The sequence below is a fragment of the Pteronotus mesoamericanus genome, unplaced genomic scaffold, assembly GCF_021234165.1.
Source record: "Pteronotus mesoamericanus isolate MK-2021 breed Mesoamerican mustached bat unplaced genomic scaffold, CSHL_Meso_final contig_173, whole genome shotgun sequence".
Taxonomy (NCBI): Eukaryota; Metazoa; Chordata; class Mammalia; order Chiroptera; family Mormoopidae; genus Pteronotus; species Pteronotus mesoamericanus.
The window spans coordinates 737,869-756,317 of NW_026555072.1; the positions used below are offsets into that span (position 1 = coordinate 737,869).

Here is an 18,449-nt window from a genome sequence, read left to right on the forward strand (position 1 = left end):
GTGGCAATTTTACTCAGTCAGGGGCAGTCCTTTGCTCAGAGGCAGAAAGGTTATCCACAATTTTAAAGGTTGAATAGAAAATCTCTCACCCAACCCACAAGCCAATCTGACCCTGAGATGCCCTTACCTGAGATCTTGTTCCTGCTCTCACCTACCATGGGTACAGCAACATGAACAATTATGTATACACACACACACACACACACACACACACACACACGCACATACCAGTGAATTAATGAATTTCACTATCCCATTTTTGCAAGAAGCAAGTAGAACCAATGGTTCTAGCATTAGTTTCTGTATACCAACCTCATGATTCTTGTCAATGTGACTTCATAAGACTGAGAAAAAGTAAAAACAAAAACTCTTCATCCTCCATTTATTATCTAACTACTTCATCCCCAGAGGACCTGTTAGTGAATGTATTCTTAGGTCATGTGCACACCTTCAGATGGTTGTCTTCATGGGGCCAGTTTGACAATAAGGCAATGTCCTCTGCCTCCCAATTACATGCAGTTAGGTGATGTGAGCTTACCACACCTACATTATTAGAGGCATATGATGACATGATTTGAAAGAGGCAGGTATTTTTAAAGCCTCATACACAGAAAGCACTTGGCCGAGTCTTCATCACTTTTCTCTTTGAGTGAGTTGTAGCCAAATGAGTGACAACTTTGCATATTTGCAGTTTCTTTTGGCCTTAGGTTGCAAGCATTTAAAAATACCTCTAATGGCTGAAGTCCACAGATTGAGGAGCTCCAAGACATGCTGTTGGAGCTCCAGCATGTTGTTACAAAGTATCAAAATGTGCAAAATACATGATTTGACATTTCAGACACATCTTCAAAGAACTGTAATTTTTTTCCCTCCTTGTTTGTGAAATCATTCACAGTACATGGTCCTCTTTAGCTTAAACTAAGGGGAAATCGACAGACATTATTTGTCCATGACTTTTCCTGCTGAGTAAAATAGTGGCCCCTGGGAGAAAGAAATAAATGAATTGGAGTGATCCTTAGGTTGGATTTGACACCCAGGCTAGATAAGAATGACAATCATCCTGTAGAAGCAAAATGGCTTGTTTGAGGATTCAAAATTCAATGCAGCAAAACTATCATTCAAACTCGTGTGGAGGTCTGGTAAGACTCAGCCAAGCTCTTCCCCCTTCCCAGTGGCTGCTAGTCCACTGGGCAATTACCAAGGCAATTACCAAGAGCCAGGTTACTGCTTTCTGCACATTGTCAGCTTTGGTCCAAATTGTCCACTTCTTCCCTAACCCCTAATTAGTGATCCTTACCCTTCCTAGAAAACTTGAATAATAGAAAAATGAAAAGGAAAGAGAACAGAGATGTTTGAGAAGACTTATGTTTTTAGGCTTTATAGTCCAAGTGGACTAGTTTTAAAGTCACCAATCCTTGATATTTATCTTATCAATGTGCTCACACCAATGCAAAATGGCATGTGTATACTGAGAGTCATAGTAGTATCATTTGTAATAGAATATGATTTTAAACCACTGTCCATCAATGGAGGACCATTTAAATAAATCATCTTACATCCATGCATTGGAATGCTATGTAATTATAAAAAGAAATGAGACAGCTCAGTATGTACCAATATTGAAAGGGCTTCATTATATATTAAGTGTTGAAAGCAAGAAACAAAACATTGTGCATAGAATGCTGGTTTACATAAAGAAGAAATACTATATGTGTGTATATATTTGTGTGTGTGTATAAACTATCTTTTGAACTAATATGCAAGAAACTGGTTAAAATTTTTGACTACAGAAGAAAAACACAACATCATTCTCAAGTTTATTTTATTTCACTAGTAGAAAGCAGGGTCATAGAGGATCTTCTGTAGTTTTCCTTAGCACAGGAGGCCATGAGAGGGATTTGTAGCTACAGTCCTTGTAGAACTGAGCAATAGGTAGATCTCATTCCTCAGTGCTAGGATGACCAACAGGACTTTGTTTACCTATGACTTTCCTGGTTTTAGCACCGAAAGTCCTGGAAAAAATTGGGACAGTTAGTTACCCTAATCCTCATCCCTCTGCTGCAGCCCTTAGCCAGCCACGCTTGCTAGTGCCAGGGAGGGAAGCTCCCACTAACAAGATGAGTAGAGCTATGTCACAAGCTCCTGCCTCCACAATCCACAAGCAACTCACATGTAGAGTGTAGCAGGCACATGCTCTATGAAGTATCCTCATCTAACAGACAGGGAAATTGAGACCCAGAGAGGTTAAGTGATTTGCCCAGCGTCACACAGTTAGTAAGTGCTGGAGCCAATCTGTCTGACTCCTGCCACATCATCAGGACCCTGGGAAATATAAAGCTTTCAGTAAAGCAGTGTACCTGGCCTTTCTTAAAGCCTAAAGCACCTTTATATTTCATTATATTTTAACTAAATCAAACACTGTTGCTCTGAATCAACTTTGGCAGGCCTGAGTTAGGAAATGGTTCTCTTCCCATAATCCTCAGCCTCAAAGCAAAGGGAACAGATGTTCCAGGTTTTTTAACAAAAGGAGCCATAGGCAGAAAGCTGCTTTCCCCAGTTGAACTCATAACGAGAGTCTGGGTCTCACTTGGGGAGTGATACACTACTCATCCCCAACTTGATCCAGCCTCCCTCCCAAGAATAGTATGAGAGTAATAGGAAAGAGTGTGTGTCATGATGTTTGCCTACTGTTTGGGTGGGGGCGGAATTCAATTTGGCTATTTAATAGGAGTTCCTTTTGCTAGGAAAAGGTAAAAGCAACTCTAAAACCCTCATCCATCAAAAACCCACTGACCCACAGAAAAACAGACATAGCAGATATAATAAAAGCTTTAGAGATTGGAGTGAACAATAGGAAAAGGTCACAGCAGTAGCTGTAATTGCCCTTTTCCAATTAAGCACCAGGCAGGTGTTAATTATATATATGAAACTGGGCTGCCTTACAGAATCTTTGAGGTATTTTATAGAAGATATTTAATAAATGTAGAGCAATGGAAGTGCTTACTTTCAATGCTGACAATTAATTTATACACGTGGAATTGTAGAGCATCAGGGAGAGAGACCACCTGTGCCAGGGTGCAAGAATTTCAGGGAATAATGGATTTGGGGAATGGCTTACTAGAGAACCCAAAGGAAACTGAAGCAGAGCTTTTCAAAGTTCTAGTTTTCTCTGCAGGGGATGCCACAGTTTAGGCAAAGACATTTTGCCTGTCCTTGGGACCTGAATTACCTATGCCTTGATAAGTCATGCATTCTTGCATTTGAATGAAGCCAAATGATGTCTGCAGTGATTAACTCACCATCACACTCAGTCCCACTACAAAACAGTCAGCCTTGAGAATTTAAGAGTAGAAATTGTAGTGCTATTTGGGTTTTAATGTCATATGGAATTGGCAGGAAAGAAGGACTAGGAGGCCTGCCTGCAGTTTGGTCTGGTTTAAGAAGCAGTGGGTGTCACATGGCATTGCAGTATGTAAAAGGGTCCTATTAACCCTTCGTAAATTATTCCTATCTGTAGCACCACAAATATTGCCACAGGGATGTGGCAGCTTGGACCAAGAGGAGTATAGGTATGCCCCATTTTATGAAGTAGCTGTATACCTGTAAAGATGGTCACCAAGAAAAAATTCCCATATAGAATTCTGATTATCATTGGTTTTTATAATAACATAAGACATACATTTTTCTGACAAATATTTTAACCCCAAGATCCTGCAAAATCTCAAAAAACACAAAACAAATATTGACAATATTATTTGAGAGGAAAAAACTTCAAATGTCTTTTTTTTAAGATTTATTTTTAGAGAGAGGGCAAAGGAAGTAGAAAGAAAGGGAGAGAAATATTGACATGAGAGAGAGACATGGATCAGTTGCCCCTTGTATGCAACCTGAGCTACCTGACCAGGATGAACCCACAACCCAGGCATGTGCTCTGACCTGGAATCAAACAGGCAATGCTTTGCTTTGTGGAATGATGCCCAACCAACTGAGCCACTCTGGTCAGGGTCAAATGTCGTGATAATGTCTTAGAAATAAAAATATATGGGGCAAGCCTCTTAAAGAAATTGAAGTTCAGAGTGTCTTTTATAGAGCAGAATTTAGTTAGCTGCCTTTCAGAGGGTGTGAGATGATTCAATAACTAAAGTAAAAGCATTTCATCAATCGCAAAGTGCTGTATACATGTGAATTCTTGTTACTCTTCTAGTCAATCTTAGTCACTTTAAAAGAAAAACAGAGGAACTTCCTTCTCACCCACCATGGATTACCATTTGCTTCTTAGAAGCTCCTTAACAGTTTTAATACTGAGTTCAAGTATTCCCTGCTTTTGAAAGTTCACTTTATGTCACTTCGCTTTTATAAAACATCTGTATTAGTGCCTATTTTTACTAATCAAAAGAAATCAGAAGAGGATTTTTACTTTTACAAAAGAAGGCAAAAAGCGAAAACAGAGTTCAGGATTTGTTTTGCAGCAGTCGTTATATAGGCAGTGTGCCTCCTGAGCACCAGGAGTGGTCTTGTCAAGATTCTTCCTCAGAAACTATTCTCAGCATCCCAGCATCAAGCTGTCAAAGCTTTTAACTCTGTCTATGAGCATCAGTTCTTTATCTTCATTTATTTGGTGCATTCATTAGCAAGATGTGGTATCAGAAAAGCCTAAGAGAGCTCATAAGGGTGTTACACTTAGTGTAAAACTGGATGTAATAAAGTTATTTTAGGTTTTATGTGTTATTTGGTATAATTTGTTAGGTCATATTTTGAATCTGAGAATGCTCAAAAATTTTCCATATAAATTAATGGTAATTGCTTTTTCACTTTACCCCATTTCAGCTTACCAGCAACTTCATAGGAATGCTCTACTTTCTGACAGTGGGGCATGGCTCTGTAATCAGAGCTGTTCGCAGAAGACCTTTTAATTCTTAGCAATCTACTGTCTTTTCTTTTAAAACAAAGATTGGGAGGGAATGGTGTGTTCACTCTGTTGCGTACATATTAATTAATCGGGCACACCCAATTTTCTTGTCATGAATAGAGTAGTCGAAAGAGCACAGAGCCCACCAGCATTCTGTAATTGTGAATCCTCAAGTGATGCCAAAGCATCAGATTTACCAGCTGAAAATTAGAGGTAATACTCCACATGGTTGTGGCGAGGGGACAATGAGATGATGTTATCCACAAGAGACCAAGAACCGGGAAGCACTGTGCAAATCCTCTTATGGGATGGGAAGGGCTTTCCTTCCAATGCCTGCCTTTGCAGGACATGCTTGTTTGTATGAGTCTTCCAATTTTTATCTTATGTCCTTATTAAGTTTAGTGGCCCCAAGCAGGTAAATGTTGATTTATTTGCATGCACATATTTTATTGGCCCATTGATTGATTCTTAGCTCGTGCTTGCACAAGGGTTTATTTAGAAACAATTATTGGATTAGTACATTTCTCCCAAAAGGGGACAGAGTTTAAAGGCATGAAACTACAAGAATTTACCTTCTCCCAATTCAGGTCTGGCTATTTGTTGAAGTTCGGAGTGAATGATGTAGAGCCCGTGTTTAGAAGTTAAGAAACTATTGTATGGCCTTCTAACCTTTTTTCCCTACTATACATAAATTACATCAACACTTACATGCTCCCAATTTAGTAATATATATCTCATATGTACAGGTTCCTCACACACAAACTCTAAACTCATACACTGAAACCTGCTCTGATGCCAGGAATACCCACCACTCACTCACTTTGTCCTCTAGAGGAAGTGATAGTAGCTATAATTTAGGAATTGCAAACTGGTTGCCTATGGATTGACTTTGGCCTGAACACATGTTTTCTTTGGGCCTCACAAGTTTTTATTAAAAATTCAGTTAGTTGTTAACATTTCAATATTATAAAATTCCACACAAATTTTAGCCTGGATTGCCAATTTCTCTTTAAAAATGGAATGAGCTAGTAACACTTGTCAGCATTCAATAACAATCACCTAAAACTTCATGGCAACTGGGTTTAACCTTCCCAGTTTTCCTACTAAGTCTTTTTGTCTCTTCTGTTATCAACCAGCATTGAGTAGACGGCCCTGCTCAAAGCTAGTGCATTCGAAATGACCATTTTAATATAGCACAGAGAGGAGATAATTGTGATTTGGCTGGTGTGTGCAATGACAAGGTATATGTGTATATAGCCACTCTTCTGATGGAATCCCTAATTTGAACCAGAAAGTAAACATTTAGGGCAATGAACATGAAGCCCCAAGTCTCTTTCAAATGGTACTGAGCTCACATGACTTTGTGTTTGTCTACATGGATTATTGTTCCCTCCCCTTCCACTCCCACTATCCACACCTTTCAGACAGGCAATGTGCCTGCAACTTATTTAGCTGTCTCAAATGGTCTACCAAAAAATGGGGTTCATAGTAGAAGTTCAGGAAATATAAATGAAGCACTCTATCCAGTGATAAATACATCACAAAGTCTTTTCTTGACTTGACAAATGCTGGGTTCATGGAATAAGAAATGAAGTTTTGATGATTTGCTATGTCCTCATATTAATAAATTAATTAAATTTTTTCTGTGTCCTTGAATAAATAACAAATGTCACTAGTTATTAGGGAACAAGTAAGGGAAGAAAAAAGGACATTTCTTAAGTACCAAGAAGGTGAATTAAAGAACGACCGTTAGTAAGGGTTGGTGGAAGGAAGAAGCTGGAAAGAAGGGGCTGATTTTTACTTTTTTCAGTATTTCAAATCACCAGTGCTTGGGAATTTTCTGAAGTAACTAGAAGGTCCAGGGTTCTAGAAATCTTCTGGAGAAACGAATGCTCCCCCTCATTTTCTCAGTACCAACTCACTCCATCATCTTGTCCCCAAAAGGAAAAGGAAGGGAAGAGAGCTGGGTATGGCAGCAAGGGTAAGAGAAAGCCATTGAAGTTGAGGGAGGCTTTAAACTGAAAATGGAAGGAAGGGAAAAATAGCCAGCCAAAAATTGTAAAGTAAGCTATTACATTGGACACTATATATGATGGAATAAGAGCAGTAGAAGAGCATTTAAAAATTAACATAGTAGAATAACTTGGGGAAAAGGCAGAAATAATGTGTGTGGCTCCAGTTGTACAAAGTAGGAGCAGTTAAAATTTTGAAAGAGGTATTTATGACTGCTTAGGTTTCATCAAGACAGTATAGAAGAATAAATAAAGAGAAGGTTAGGATAGAAAAAAACAAATACCAGCATTGAGAGTGTACATCATAGACCACCAGACATATTTTCAAAAATTTAAATGTAATTTCTCACTCTTCCTGCCATCTACCCTCTTCCTACAAGATTTCATTGTTTTCTGTCTTGACTCTTTGGCATCATTCTTGTGTAAGCATCTCAAGGATGGTACAGCATCTTGACATTCCCATACGTTGTCAAGGGGACTCAGGCAAACATGAATTGCTCATGAAATGACTTTTCAATTGACATACAGAGGTTCTGTCCATTAGTAATATCTTACTGATTAGAGAACTGAACAGAGAATAATAAATGCATATATAGTTGGGAGAATAGGAGTAGCAAAGAATTGTTTAGATCAGGGTCCCAAACTCAAATGCCTAGTGGAGTCAGCTGCTCCATCTGAAGAGAGCAGCTGCTACTCCAATCCAGCAGATTGTTGATGTGTGAGAATATAGGTGTACTCTTACCAGAGATTCTGATTATTTTAAAGAAGTGGGAAACTTTAATTTTAATATGAAATATTCTTTTAAATAATATCAACTAATTAAAATCTATGAAAAACACTAGGTGGACCAAACAGAACACTTCCACAACCACTCAATGGTGAATTTTAATTTACGTGATAGATGGAATTCATTATACAACCTTAATTTGGTGAATTTGTCCATTCAGCATAGATTTGGTTCCAGTTTGGTGGGTATGAGTACTGTTCCCAAATAGCAGTCTTGCATGTTGGTTTGTATCTATAAACATAACTGAAAACTTGCCCCATGGTAAAAATGGTAGGTAGACTCTATGCTGGGTTAGAGTCAGTCTGTTCAACAAGTAACTGATAAATCAGTGGTCAGACTATGATATAGGTAAACATAATCAGAAGAGAGTTCCTTTTTGGTGACATTTTGCTTTATCACCAGACCATGAATCCCTTGAAGGTCATGGTAAAGACTTTGGATTTGGTTCTAAAAATGTTTGGAAGCTATTGGAGGTTTGTGAGCAGGGAAGGGATGTGATCCAACTTAATAGTCTAAAAGGAACACTAAAAGAGCTGACAGGAAGGCCCTATGTAGAGCTACAACCTGGAGACATCCAGGAGATCTGCCTTTATTTAAGTAGTCTCTTCCCCTACCACTTGTTCCTTCTTAGGCATGTTGTTCTCGTAGTCATGTCTTAATGTCCCTCCTCCTTATCCCCTACTACCAATGGAGATGTTCTTCACAGTTCTTAGGCAATGTATCCTAAGAAACTTATAGCCTATATAGCATCCTGAATGTGTTATTCAAAAGTAACCAAAGCACTTTTCTGTATGAACAAACTTCACTGAGTTCTTTCCTGGCTCTCAGACCATTTCTCAGATATATGACAAAAGACAGAGCCTTCCAGATACCTATCTTCTCAACTGAGAGGAAAAGTGATATGGTCTTGCAAATTGATCTAATTACTCAATATTATGCTTCTATCTTTCAGAAAATACTGAAGGAAGGACCTCTGCTGAAGAGCTGTAACTCTTTCAAGAGATGGAAGCTTAGATATTTTCTGGTTCAAGGACAAAGACTTTGCTTTGCACACCATCCTGCGGTAAGAGAATATATAGGAGATATAGCCAATAAATATATATTTATATATGTATATTATAAATATATAAAAAATCTTGTCAATTGAATTAGTGTGTGGGTGCCAGAAAATGTTTTGTGAAGAGATGGGCTGACAGGCAAAGACATTTGGCAAACATTAAGGCAGAAGTTGAAACCCAGTCTTGCTTTAAGTTGGCCTTTTGGGCAAATGAGGGATACTCTTCTCTCCCTTCCCTTTCAAACTTCTCTTCCCTTTCATAGGTTCCTCAATTAGCTTCCACACCCAGAACCAACTACATAATTTGTAGGGCTCAGTACAAAATATAAATGTCAGTCTCTTATTTAAAACACAATCACAAATGCCAGTAAAGATTTGTCAGAGCATCTTTTATTTGTTATTAAATATCATTCTAAGAAAAAAATAAAATTTTATATTATTAGCCATTTTGCCAACCACCTGTATATTTTACAATGCCAGTGTTCAAAGAAAATAGAAAAGCATTTAGCTCATGAGGAACCACCAAAATTAAATAATTTGCACCTGGTAGCTCTCTCTCTCTCTCTCTCTCTCTCTCTCTCACACACACACACACACACACACACACACACACACACACACACACATACTGTTCTTTTTTTCCTTAATTTATTTTATTCAAATATTTATGTCTCCATTTTCCTGCCACCACTTTCCCCTGCCCCACCCATCCCTACCTCCCACCCTCAATCCTTCCCCACTTCGGCTTTGTCCATGGGTCCTTTATACATGTTCCTTGATTTGACCTTTCCCTCTTCTTTTCCCTGTTATGCCCCTCCCTCCTCCCCTCTCATTACTGTCAGTTTGTTTTTTCTTTCAATGTTGCTGGTTATATTTTCCTTGCTTGTTTGTTTTGTTGATTAGCTGAGATCATACAGTATTTGTCTTTCACTGACTGGCTTATTTCATTTAGCATAATATTCTCCAGTTCCATCCATGTAGCCACAAAAGGTAGTTCTTTCCTTCTTTTTTTTCAAATGCATATTGATTATATTTATTTTTTTAATGTAAAAATCCATTATAAAATATTAAAAAATTTAAATCCATTATAAAGTCTCAGCAATTAAAACAACATGACACCAGCACAGAAATAATGAAGTAGATCAATGAAATAAAATAAGCATTCTAGAAACAAACATATTTCTAACAATGTAATATATTATTAAATTGATATTTCAAATCAATGGGGAAAATAACGCTTATTCCACAGATAAGGTGCATGGACCACTATTACTTGAAATAAAACAAATACACAGCTCTTTTTCACACACTATACAAAAAATATTCAGATGTGTTAAAAATCAATATGTAAAATCTAAGGAGTTTCAGGAGAAAATACAAAATAATATTTTTATTACTCTAAAGTAAAATATTCAAACCAAAAGCTATAAAGTAAAATATTGACAATATGACTATATTAAACATTAAAGACTACATATATGACTTTATATATATATAAGACTTTATATAAATACACATATATATATAAAGTTAAAGGACAAGTAATAGAATACAAAAGTAATTGCAATGCATTTTAAAAAGGATTAATAGGGTCTTTTTTTTTATTTTATTTTGATTTATTTTTTCAAATACATTTGTCTCGGCCTATCCCCCACCACTTTCCCTTGCCCACTACCTCCTTCCCTCCCTCAGCTCTTCCCCTTTGGTTTTGTCCATGAGTCCTTGCTATATGTTCCTTGACTTGCCCCTTCCCTTCCTTTTCCCCGCTCCCCCTCCCTCCTTCCCTCTTGTCTCTGTTGATTTCTTTTCCTGGTCTCATTTTCCTTGCATCTTTGTATTGTTGGTTAGGTTCCACTTATAGGTGAGATCCTATGGTATTTGTGTTTCACCCCCTGGCTTATTTGGCTTAGCATAATGCTCTCCAGTTCCATCCATGCTGTGGCAAAGTTTAGTAGTTCTTTTTTTCTTTCTACTGTGTAGTATTCCATTGTGTATATGTACCATGACTTTTTGATCCAAACATCTCCTGATGGGCATTTAGGTTGTTTCCAACACTTGGCTATTGTCAGTTGTGCTGCTATGAACATTGGGGTGCATAGGTTCTTTTGTATTGGCATTTTGGGATTCTTAGGGTATAGGGGTTTTTTTATGAAAAAAAATTCTACAAATATTTAGTCAAAAAATGGATAAAGAATGCCTAAAAGTCATTTAAAGCTTTTTAAAAATAATAGAAATAGGCAAGAAATATACAAAAACAAGTGTAGTTTCAAAAAATAATAAAGTAACAATTAAAATAACACATCATCATCACAATCAGATTAAGTATTAAAAATACTGGTAATATCAAATACTGGTGACTATGAAAGGAACTGGGTAGTCATAGACTCTTTTTCTTCATTCTTAAAGCAGTCCCTTTAGCATATTTTGCAGTGGTGGTTTGGTGGAGGTGTACTCTTTCAGCCTTCTTTTGTCAGGGAAACTCTTATCTCACCTTCCATTTTAATTGAGAGCCTTGCTGGGTAGAGCAGTCTTGGTTGCAGGCCTTTGCTTTTCATGACTTGGAATATTTCTTGCCATTCCTTTCTGACTTGTAGTGTTTCTGTTTCTATTCAGCTACTGGCTGTATCGGGCTCCCTTGTATGTTACTACCTGTTTATCCCTTGATGCCTCTAAGATTCTCTCTTTGTCTTTGACATTTTCCATTGTAATTAAGATGTGTCTTGAAGTGGGCCTCAGTGGGTTCTTCTTGAATGGGACCCTCTGTGCTTCCTTGACTTGTGTGACTTTCTCTCATCCAATTAGGGAAGTTTTCCATCATTACTTTTTCAAACAGGTTCTTTATCCTTTCCTCCTCTTCTTTTCCTTCTGGTATCCCTATTATACAGATATTACATTTCAGGTTGTCCTGCATTTCCCTAAATGCCTCTTCATTCTTTTTGAGTCTATTTTCATTTTCTTGCTCTTTCTGGGAGCTTTTTTCTACCTTGTCCTCCAGCTTGCTGAATCGATCCTCTGCTTCATCCAGCCTGCTTTTGATTCCTTCTACTGTGCTCTTCAATTCAGAAATTGTATTCTTCATTTCCTCTTGTCTCTTATTGATAGTTTCTATGACATTTTTCATGGTGATATTGTTTGCAATAAGTTCCTTGTACTTTCCCTGTAGTTTTTGGTAATTCTCTCTGAGCTCATTGAGCTCAATGAGCTTCCTTAGAACCGTTGTTTTAAGCTCAATATCTGATGGGTTACTTGCTTCTATTTCATTTAGTTCTCTTTCTGCAGATTCTTCCTTTCCCTTCAACTGGGGGGTGTTTCTTTGTCTTCCCATTATTTGTGAGACTCTTCTTTATTTCTTCTTCTTAAATTGATCTGTCTTGATTTCCTGATTTTGTGATGTGAACTTCTCTGGGAGGAGACTGCTGTTTTTTCTTTCTGGATCTACCTCTGATGATTTGAGATATTGACCCTGTCTGCCCTTAGGCAGTCTTTTCGAGACTTCCATGAATCTACTTTCTGTGGCTCTTTCCTTCATTTGTTAATCTAGTTACTCTGCACTCAGCAGGTTGGCTTAGAGACGGCAGAACCTCTCCTTAGGGCAAAGTTATTGAGTCCTCTCACAGTGCTGCTGCTCAAGGGGGTCGCCTGCCTGAGCCAGATGGTTGCTGCTGTATGGAGAAGGAATCAGCACTAGGATCCCACCAGCTACTTTCTCTGTTCTCTCCCCAAAGCCTCTGTCTCCAGTCTCTCCTCAAGTGTCTCTAGACCACTCTGCGCCCACTTTAGCCAAGGATCTACTATCTATGGATGCCACTCTGTGCTCAGTAGTCAGGCATTAGCACTACCAGGCCAGGGCCAAGTTCCTCCTGGTGGCAGGACTGTTCTTTCCTCTCACACTGTTTCCACTCAGGGGAGTGGTCTGTCCAAGCAATATGGCTGCTGCCATATAAGGGATGAGTCCAAATCCCATGGCTATTTTCTCAGTTTTCTCGCCAAAGCCTCCTTCCCCAATCTCTCCTCAGGTGTCTCCACCCCACTCTACCCCTGCCTTTGCTGGAGACCAGGGTAAGTGTCTGCTAATAAAAATTTAAGTGTCGGCCCTTTAAACATCTCTTTGCACCTCCAGTCACTTGTCTTTCACAGAGCGCAGACCTGCCACTTTTCACAGCTGGCCATTATTTGTGTACTTTTTGGGCTCTGGAGCTATAGGTTGGAGATCCCCACTTACAGTTTAGGCCTTGTCATCTCAGGGGGATATAACTGGCCATTTCATTATCCTTCTGGTGCTGCCACTGTGGGCGCCCTGCCTGCCTTCTCAAGTCCCTTCCACTCTCCTTACCAGTTAGGTTGTGCTAAAGCTGATCCTTGATTCTTCTGTCTGTCCGAGGTTATAAGGCTCCTCTCTCACAATTGTTCAGTTGTTTGTTCCAGATGATTTCTCCATAATTTAGTTTTAAGTCTAGGTTGGTCCTGTGAGGAGGTCAGTGTGACTTCCACTAACTCCTCCGCCATCTTGATTCCTCTGTACCATAGTTTTTTGATCCTCTCACTTATTGATGGGCACTTAGGTTGCTTCCAGCACTTAGCTATTGTAAATTGTGCTGCTGTGAACACTGAGGGGCATAGGTTCTTTTGAATTGGCATTTTGGGATTCTTAGGGTATAATCCCAACAGTGGAATCACTGGGTCAAATGGAAGTTCCATTTCTGGTTTTTTGAGGAAATTCCATACTGTTTTCCACAATGGCTACACCAGTCTGCATTCCCACCAACAGTGTACCGGGGTTCCCTTTTCTCCACAACCTCACGGGCACCCATTGTTTGTTGATTTGTTCATGATGGCCATTCTGACCGTTGTGAAGTGATATCTCACTGTGGTTTTAATTTGCATTTCTCTGATGGCTAGTGATGCTCAGCATCTTTTCATATGTATCTGGGCCCTATGTATGTCCTCTTTGGATAAGTGTCTGTTCAGGTCCTTTGCCCATTTTTAAATTGGATTGTTTGTCTTCCTGGAATGGAGTTGTGTGAATTCTTTATATATTTTGGAGATCAATCCCCTGTTCAATGTATGATTGGCAAATATATTTTCCCATACTGTTGGTTCCCTTTTCATTTTGCTGATGTTTTCTTTAGTCTTGCAGAAACTTCTGTACTTATCATTACACAAAATTTCACAAGACTAGCTTAACCATTTTTATTTCACATCTTGGTATATACACAGTGTACCAACATTCTGACTAAAATGAAAAGAAGTTATGGATTTTCCTATCTTTCCCCTTTCTTCAATGTTATCATTTTCATCATAAATGATTGGCTAATACAGGGAAGTAACATGAGTAAGAAAGAATACAATAGGGTTCCTTGGTTGTTCATATTTCTTAGAACACCATTGCTGTGTTTGAAGCAAGTTCTAGTTCCAGCAGGAAGTGTGGCCTCTTAGGGCTGTCCGCTGCCTTACTTACACAGTCATAGATGTAACATGCTTACCTTATACTTGATTTGAGCCTCACTGAACTCCCAAACATCATGGGTCCACTAGAATTCTATGCTCATAGGTATCAGAATGCAAATGGAGTGACAATATATGGAGTGAACATGCATATTGTGCATATCTCCTCTGCTCATGTTCATGACCTATTGTCCCACTAGACTTTATGTATAAAACATAAATTTAATGATAAACTTATTAAGAATTTCAAAACTACAACAGCAAAGCATTAAACCAAGTGTGTGGCCGGTCTGAACATGAAGACCTATATGAGTGCACAGTTGTATACCATTGAAACCAGTCCTGTCTGTATCCACAGTACTGATTTCCTGCTGCTGGCTGGATGTTATCCACCATAGCCAGTATGTAACAAGACAAAGGCCTAAAACTAGATGGGACTAGCAACATAGTCAAAAGCTGTCAGCTGATAAAATTGGAGCTAATAACTCCTACCTGCTCCACTTGGCCCCTGGCTACACCACATCACGTTATCTTCTCCAACATCAGCCTTTAGTTTTGAATAATTCTGAATTACCCAAGCTTTTCTATAAATCCTCATCAAAGGTTTGGGAACAGTTGTGTTTTGGTTTAGTTTGGTTTGCTTTTTGTTTGCCACATGTTATATCAACAGAAATCATGATGCTAAATAAATCTCAGCACTCAAGCCAAAGCAATGATTACATCATGACTGCCAAAAATGCCTATTAGTGTGTGTGTGTGTGTATTTACTTCTTAGTGTGTGTTTGCCTCATTAACCAGATTTTTTTCCCCTCTCCCTCTTATATCTTTCCAGTTTGCACGCTTTGAAACGATTGATCTGTCTCAGGTCACCTTAGCAGAAACTAGCTGTAGAAATTTTTGCCACAGTTTTTGTGTAAGTAAGGTTGAGAATGATTTAATGGGCGGGGATGGGAGCTAGCTGAGAAGAGGGGTTTATACTCTTGTTTCCTGTTTGGAGTTCACTTTTCCCAAGTTTCCTTTGATCCCAAATGTCTTTGGAAATCTGCTTAGAGTAGTATTGCAAATGAATGCTGAAGGTTGTTCATGTAAACATTTTTACCAACCCACCATATGGAGAAAAAACTAATGGCCCTGTTCCCTATTACCAGCCTGTTATAAAGCTGAGCTGATTTCAGGGTAGGGGGAGTGACTATTACAAAACTCTGTCCTCCTGATGAAGATGATTTAGAAGGGTATCATGGGGAGTCTTTCAAGAGACTGCTAATATGTTGTAGAAAACATCAGGATAATCAAGGTACATGACATTCTTTCCTTTGATGAAGCAGATAAGAGCCTAAATCCAAAGTGAAAACTACCCTATGCTCAGAGTCCTGACAAGGGTACCTCAAAGAAAGCAGAAGATATTCTAGGAAAGTATTCAAGGGCTTGGCACTGCTGAAATTTCACAAGGCTTTCATCATTCAAGTGAATCCAGACTAGAAAGCTCACTGAAAAATGCAAGTCCATTGGTTGAGGAATTCTCCTACATGCTTTCTCTCAGAACTGTCTTCTCCCAGCCTCAGTGGTAGCTTATGGAGACTGGGGGTCTTTGTCAAACAGTAGGAGGGTTATACTTAGTAGACTAAAGAACTATAAGCCAAATATCCTGCTTCTGTGGTAGGTCCACATTTTATTCTCCTTTGAAAGGAGAGCAGCCATGTAGAAGAGGAGACCCTACTCTCACTTTTCTCATTATATCATATTGACCCAGAGTAGAGCTGAGGGTTCTGTTGACCCACACCCCAAAAGCTTAACATTTGGCCAATGGGCATAAAGGCTAATGTTTTTGTCTTCACTCTACAGAGAAATCTCAAGGACTAGGTTGACCCTTAGCCTAATTAAAACAGAGACACTGTTCATCAACCCCATACAAGAATGGGTTTGGACCAAAAAAGTGGTTGTATCACAATTCCCACTAGCTCTTTTTACCATCTATCACAGAATCATGCTGTGCTATATGCAAAAGGAAAAACAAATTCCTTCCTGGTATGGTGAGCTCTAGTTCCAAGACTTTGGATGTCAATGGTAAAGGCAGGTAGGGCCATTGAAACAATGACTGATGCTATTGCTATTCATGCTCCCCATTGCCCTCTGGGAAAAGATCAAATCCTGGCCATGGTCTGCCTCTGCTAGACCCTCAGCATGGCTTCTTTTATTCTTGCTTGGGTTGTTACATCAAGCAAGATTGAAAAAGACAACATTAAAATTTTCATCAGGTTGTCCCTGACCATAAGAAAGAAATAAACTAGATTTTTAGATTTCTCACTGCATTCTCACTCTCTTCCCAAACAGAAAGAGGCACACTCTGATGAACCATATACTCTTGTACTGTTTCAAAGTAGATAGAGCAGTAGTAAGTGAATAGGATTTTTAGGTAACCTCACTTGAGTTATATATGAACGTCTGACTTAATGTTTAAAAACGTGTGCTCTAGGACCAAATAATCTGGATTTCAATTCCGGCTTAGCTTTTTACCTGCTCCATGGCTCTGGGCAAGTCATTTAATTCCTTTTGCCTTGGTTTTTCTGACTTTGAAGTGGGAAAAATCCCTATATCATGGGGTTGTAATGAAGATTAAAATAAATAATATACATAAAGTACAATAGAACAGTGCCTGGAACATAGTAAATGTCATTAAAGTGTTATCTATTACTATTTTTATTATTTTGGGAGGTTGGTATCTAGGGAGGTACAAGTAACTCTGGGAACATCTGCCTTGTATTTAAAAAGTTGCTTCAGTTATGCTTAGTAGAACTGTCTAAGTCCTTGGAGAATTCATAGGCTCTGTTTAGGGGCAAATTTGTAGAGTGGGAACCGGCTAATAATGTGACTTTTTCTTTAGGTGATCACACCTCAACGAAAACTTACCCTGGCTGCTCCCAAACGGAAAGACATGGAAGAATGGATTAACGTCATAAAAACTGTTCAACAGGGAGAAATTCATAAGGTAAAGGAAGTAGTAGAGAACCCCACACTCTCAAGCATAAACACAAAATTGACTTCATTAGTTAAGCCACCTTTCAAACAGGGAAATAATAACATGGAAACAGAGACCATCTGGTCAGGAATTATAATTATTAGGAAACCTATTTAAAACAATTTATAAATAGGAGTAATTCTCTTATACTCAGACATTGGTAAGTATGTGGTTTAGATACCGCTGTTCACTTCAATTTGTTATGTAGATGTCACTATATGACCAGTGGATGAGGTGCTCAAGATGTATATGAGCAGCTAATTTAGATGTTTGTATGTTAGCAAAGCTGAAATCAACAGCCTTGACTTGGATCTGCTCAATGACTATAGTAACAGCTAAGAAAACTGAGACTCACAAAGGAGAAGGAAGCAGACCTTCTCCTTTGAAAATGAAATAACTACTCAGTAGCAAAGCCAGCATTTGAACACAGGCTGTATGACTTCAAGGCCTATATCCTTAACCACTATGCAATGTTACCTCTCTGTTTATTGTCTACCACAAAAGAAATGTAGAGAGAAGAGCAAGGAGCAGTCCTCCTCAAAGCTTAGCAGGGTTCTTCTTCTCATAGCAATACCAAACCTCTGGCCACTGCTCCTTGCCACAAGTGGTGCCACCATTCAAACTCTGGGCTATGCCTCCAGCCCACTATTCTGCAGACCTACCACAATTAAAATTTATGTAACTTTCAAGAGGGGAGGGATTTTTGCCACTTATTTACTTAGAGCAGTGTCTGGCTCATAGCAGAGGATCAACAAATATTTTTTAATGAATAAATGAATCTGAGGACAATCTTGGAACCAAAGTTTAGAAATGGAGTAATACATGGGTCATCCTAAAGCAAAGTTCTTCTTTGAACATCTTGGAGATAAAGGAGAAAATGATTCCACCCTTAGAAAAAACTGATGTCTTAAATAGCTAGCAAAAGGTGGAGGATTGTTGTAGATATTTTGGACAAAACAGCATAGACTTTGACTTGGTAATAATGGGTTTTAGAAGTAAAATTAGTACCATGGAGAAAAACCACCTGTCTTCACTCCCCTAGGATTTCTCAAGCTTTTGACCACATAGTTTCATAACTATACATTCTGCTAATCATGGCTATGAGTATATCACAAGTTCACTGAACTGGGGCTAGGTACCTCTCCACATATGATTAAGACATTTCCCAGGTCCACATAGTATATGCTTAATAGAGGTACTTTGCTTAGAATCTGATGATGGTC

At 38.6% G+C, this 18,449-nt stretch overlaps 1 protein-coding gene across 1 annotated transcript in view; it reads left to right on the forward strand.

The window, feature by feature from the left end:
• DGKK (diacylglycerol kinase kappa) overlaps positions 1-18,449 on the forward strand; it is a 159,911-nt gene that overhangs the window by 41,571 nt on the left and 99,891 nt on the right. Inside the window, exons 3-6 of the mRNA XM_054566361.1 lie at positions 1,390-1,404; positions 8,661-8,771; positions 15,043-15,123; positions 17,092-17,196. Coding sequence (XP_054422336.1) covers positions 1,390-1,404; positions 8,661-8,771; positions 15,043-15,123; positions 17,092-17,196 — 312 coding nt within the window. The remainder of the gene's footprint in view (positions 1-1,389; positions 1,405-8,660; positions 8,772-15,042; positions 15,124-17,091; positions 17,197-18,449) is intronic.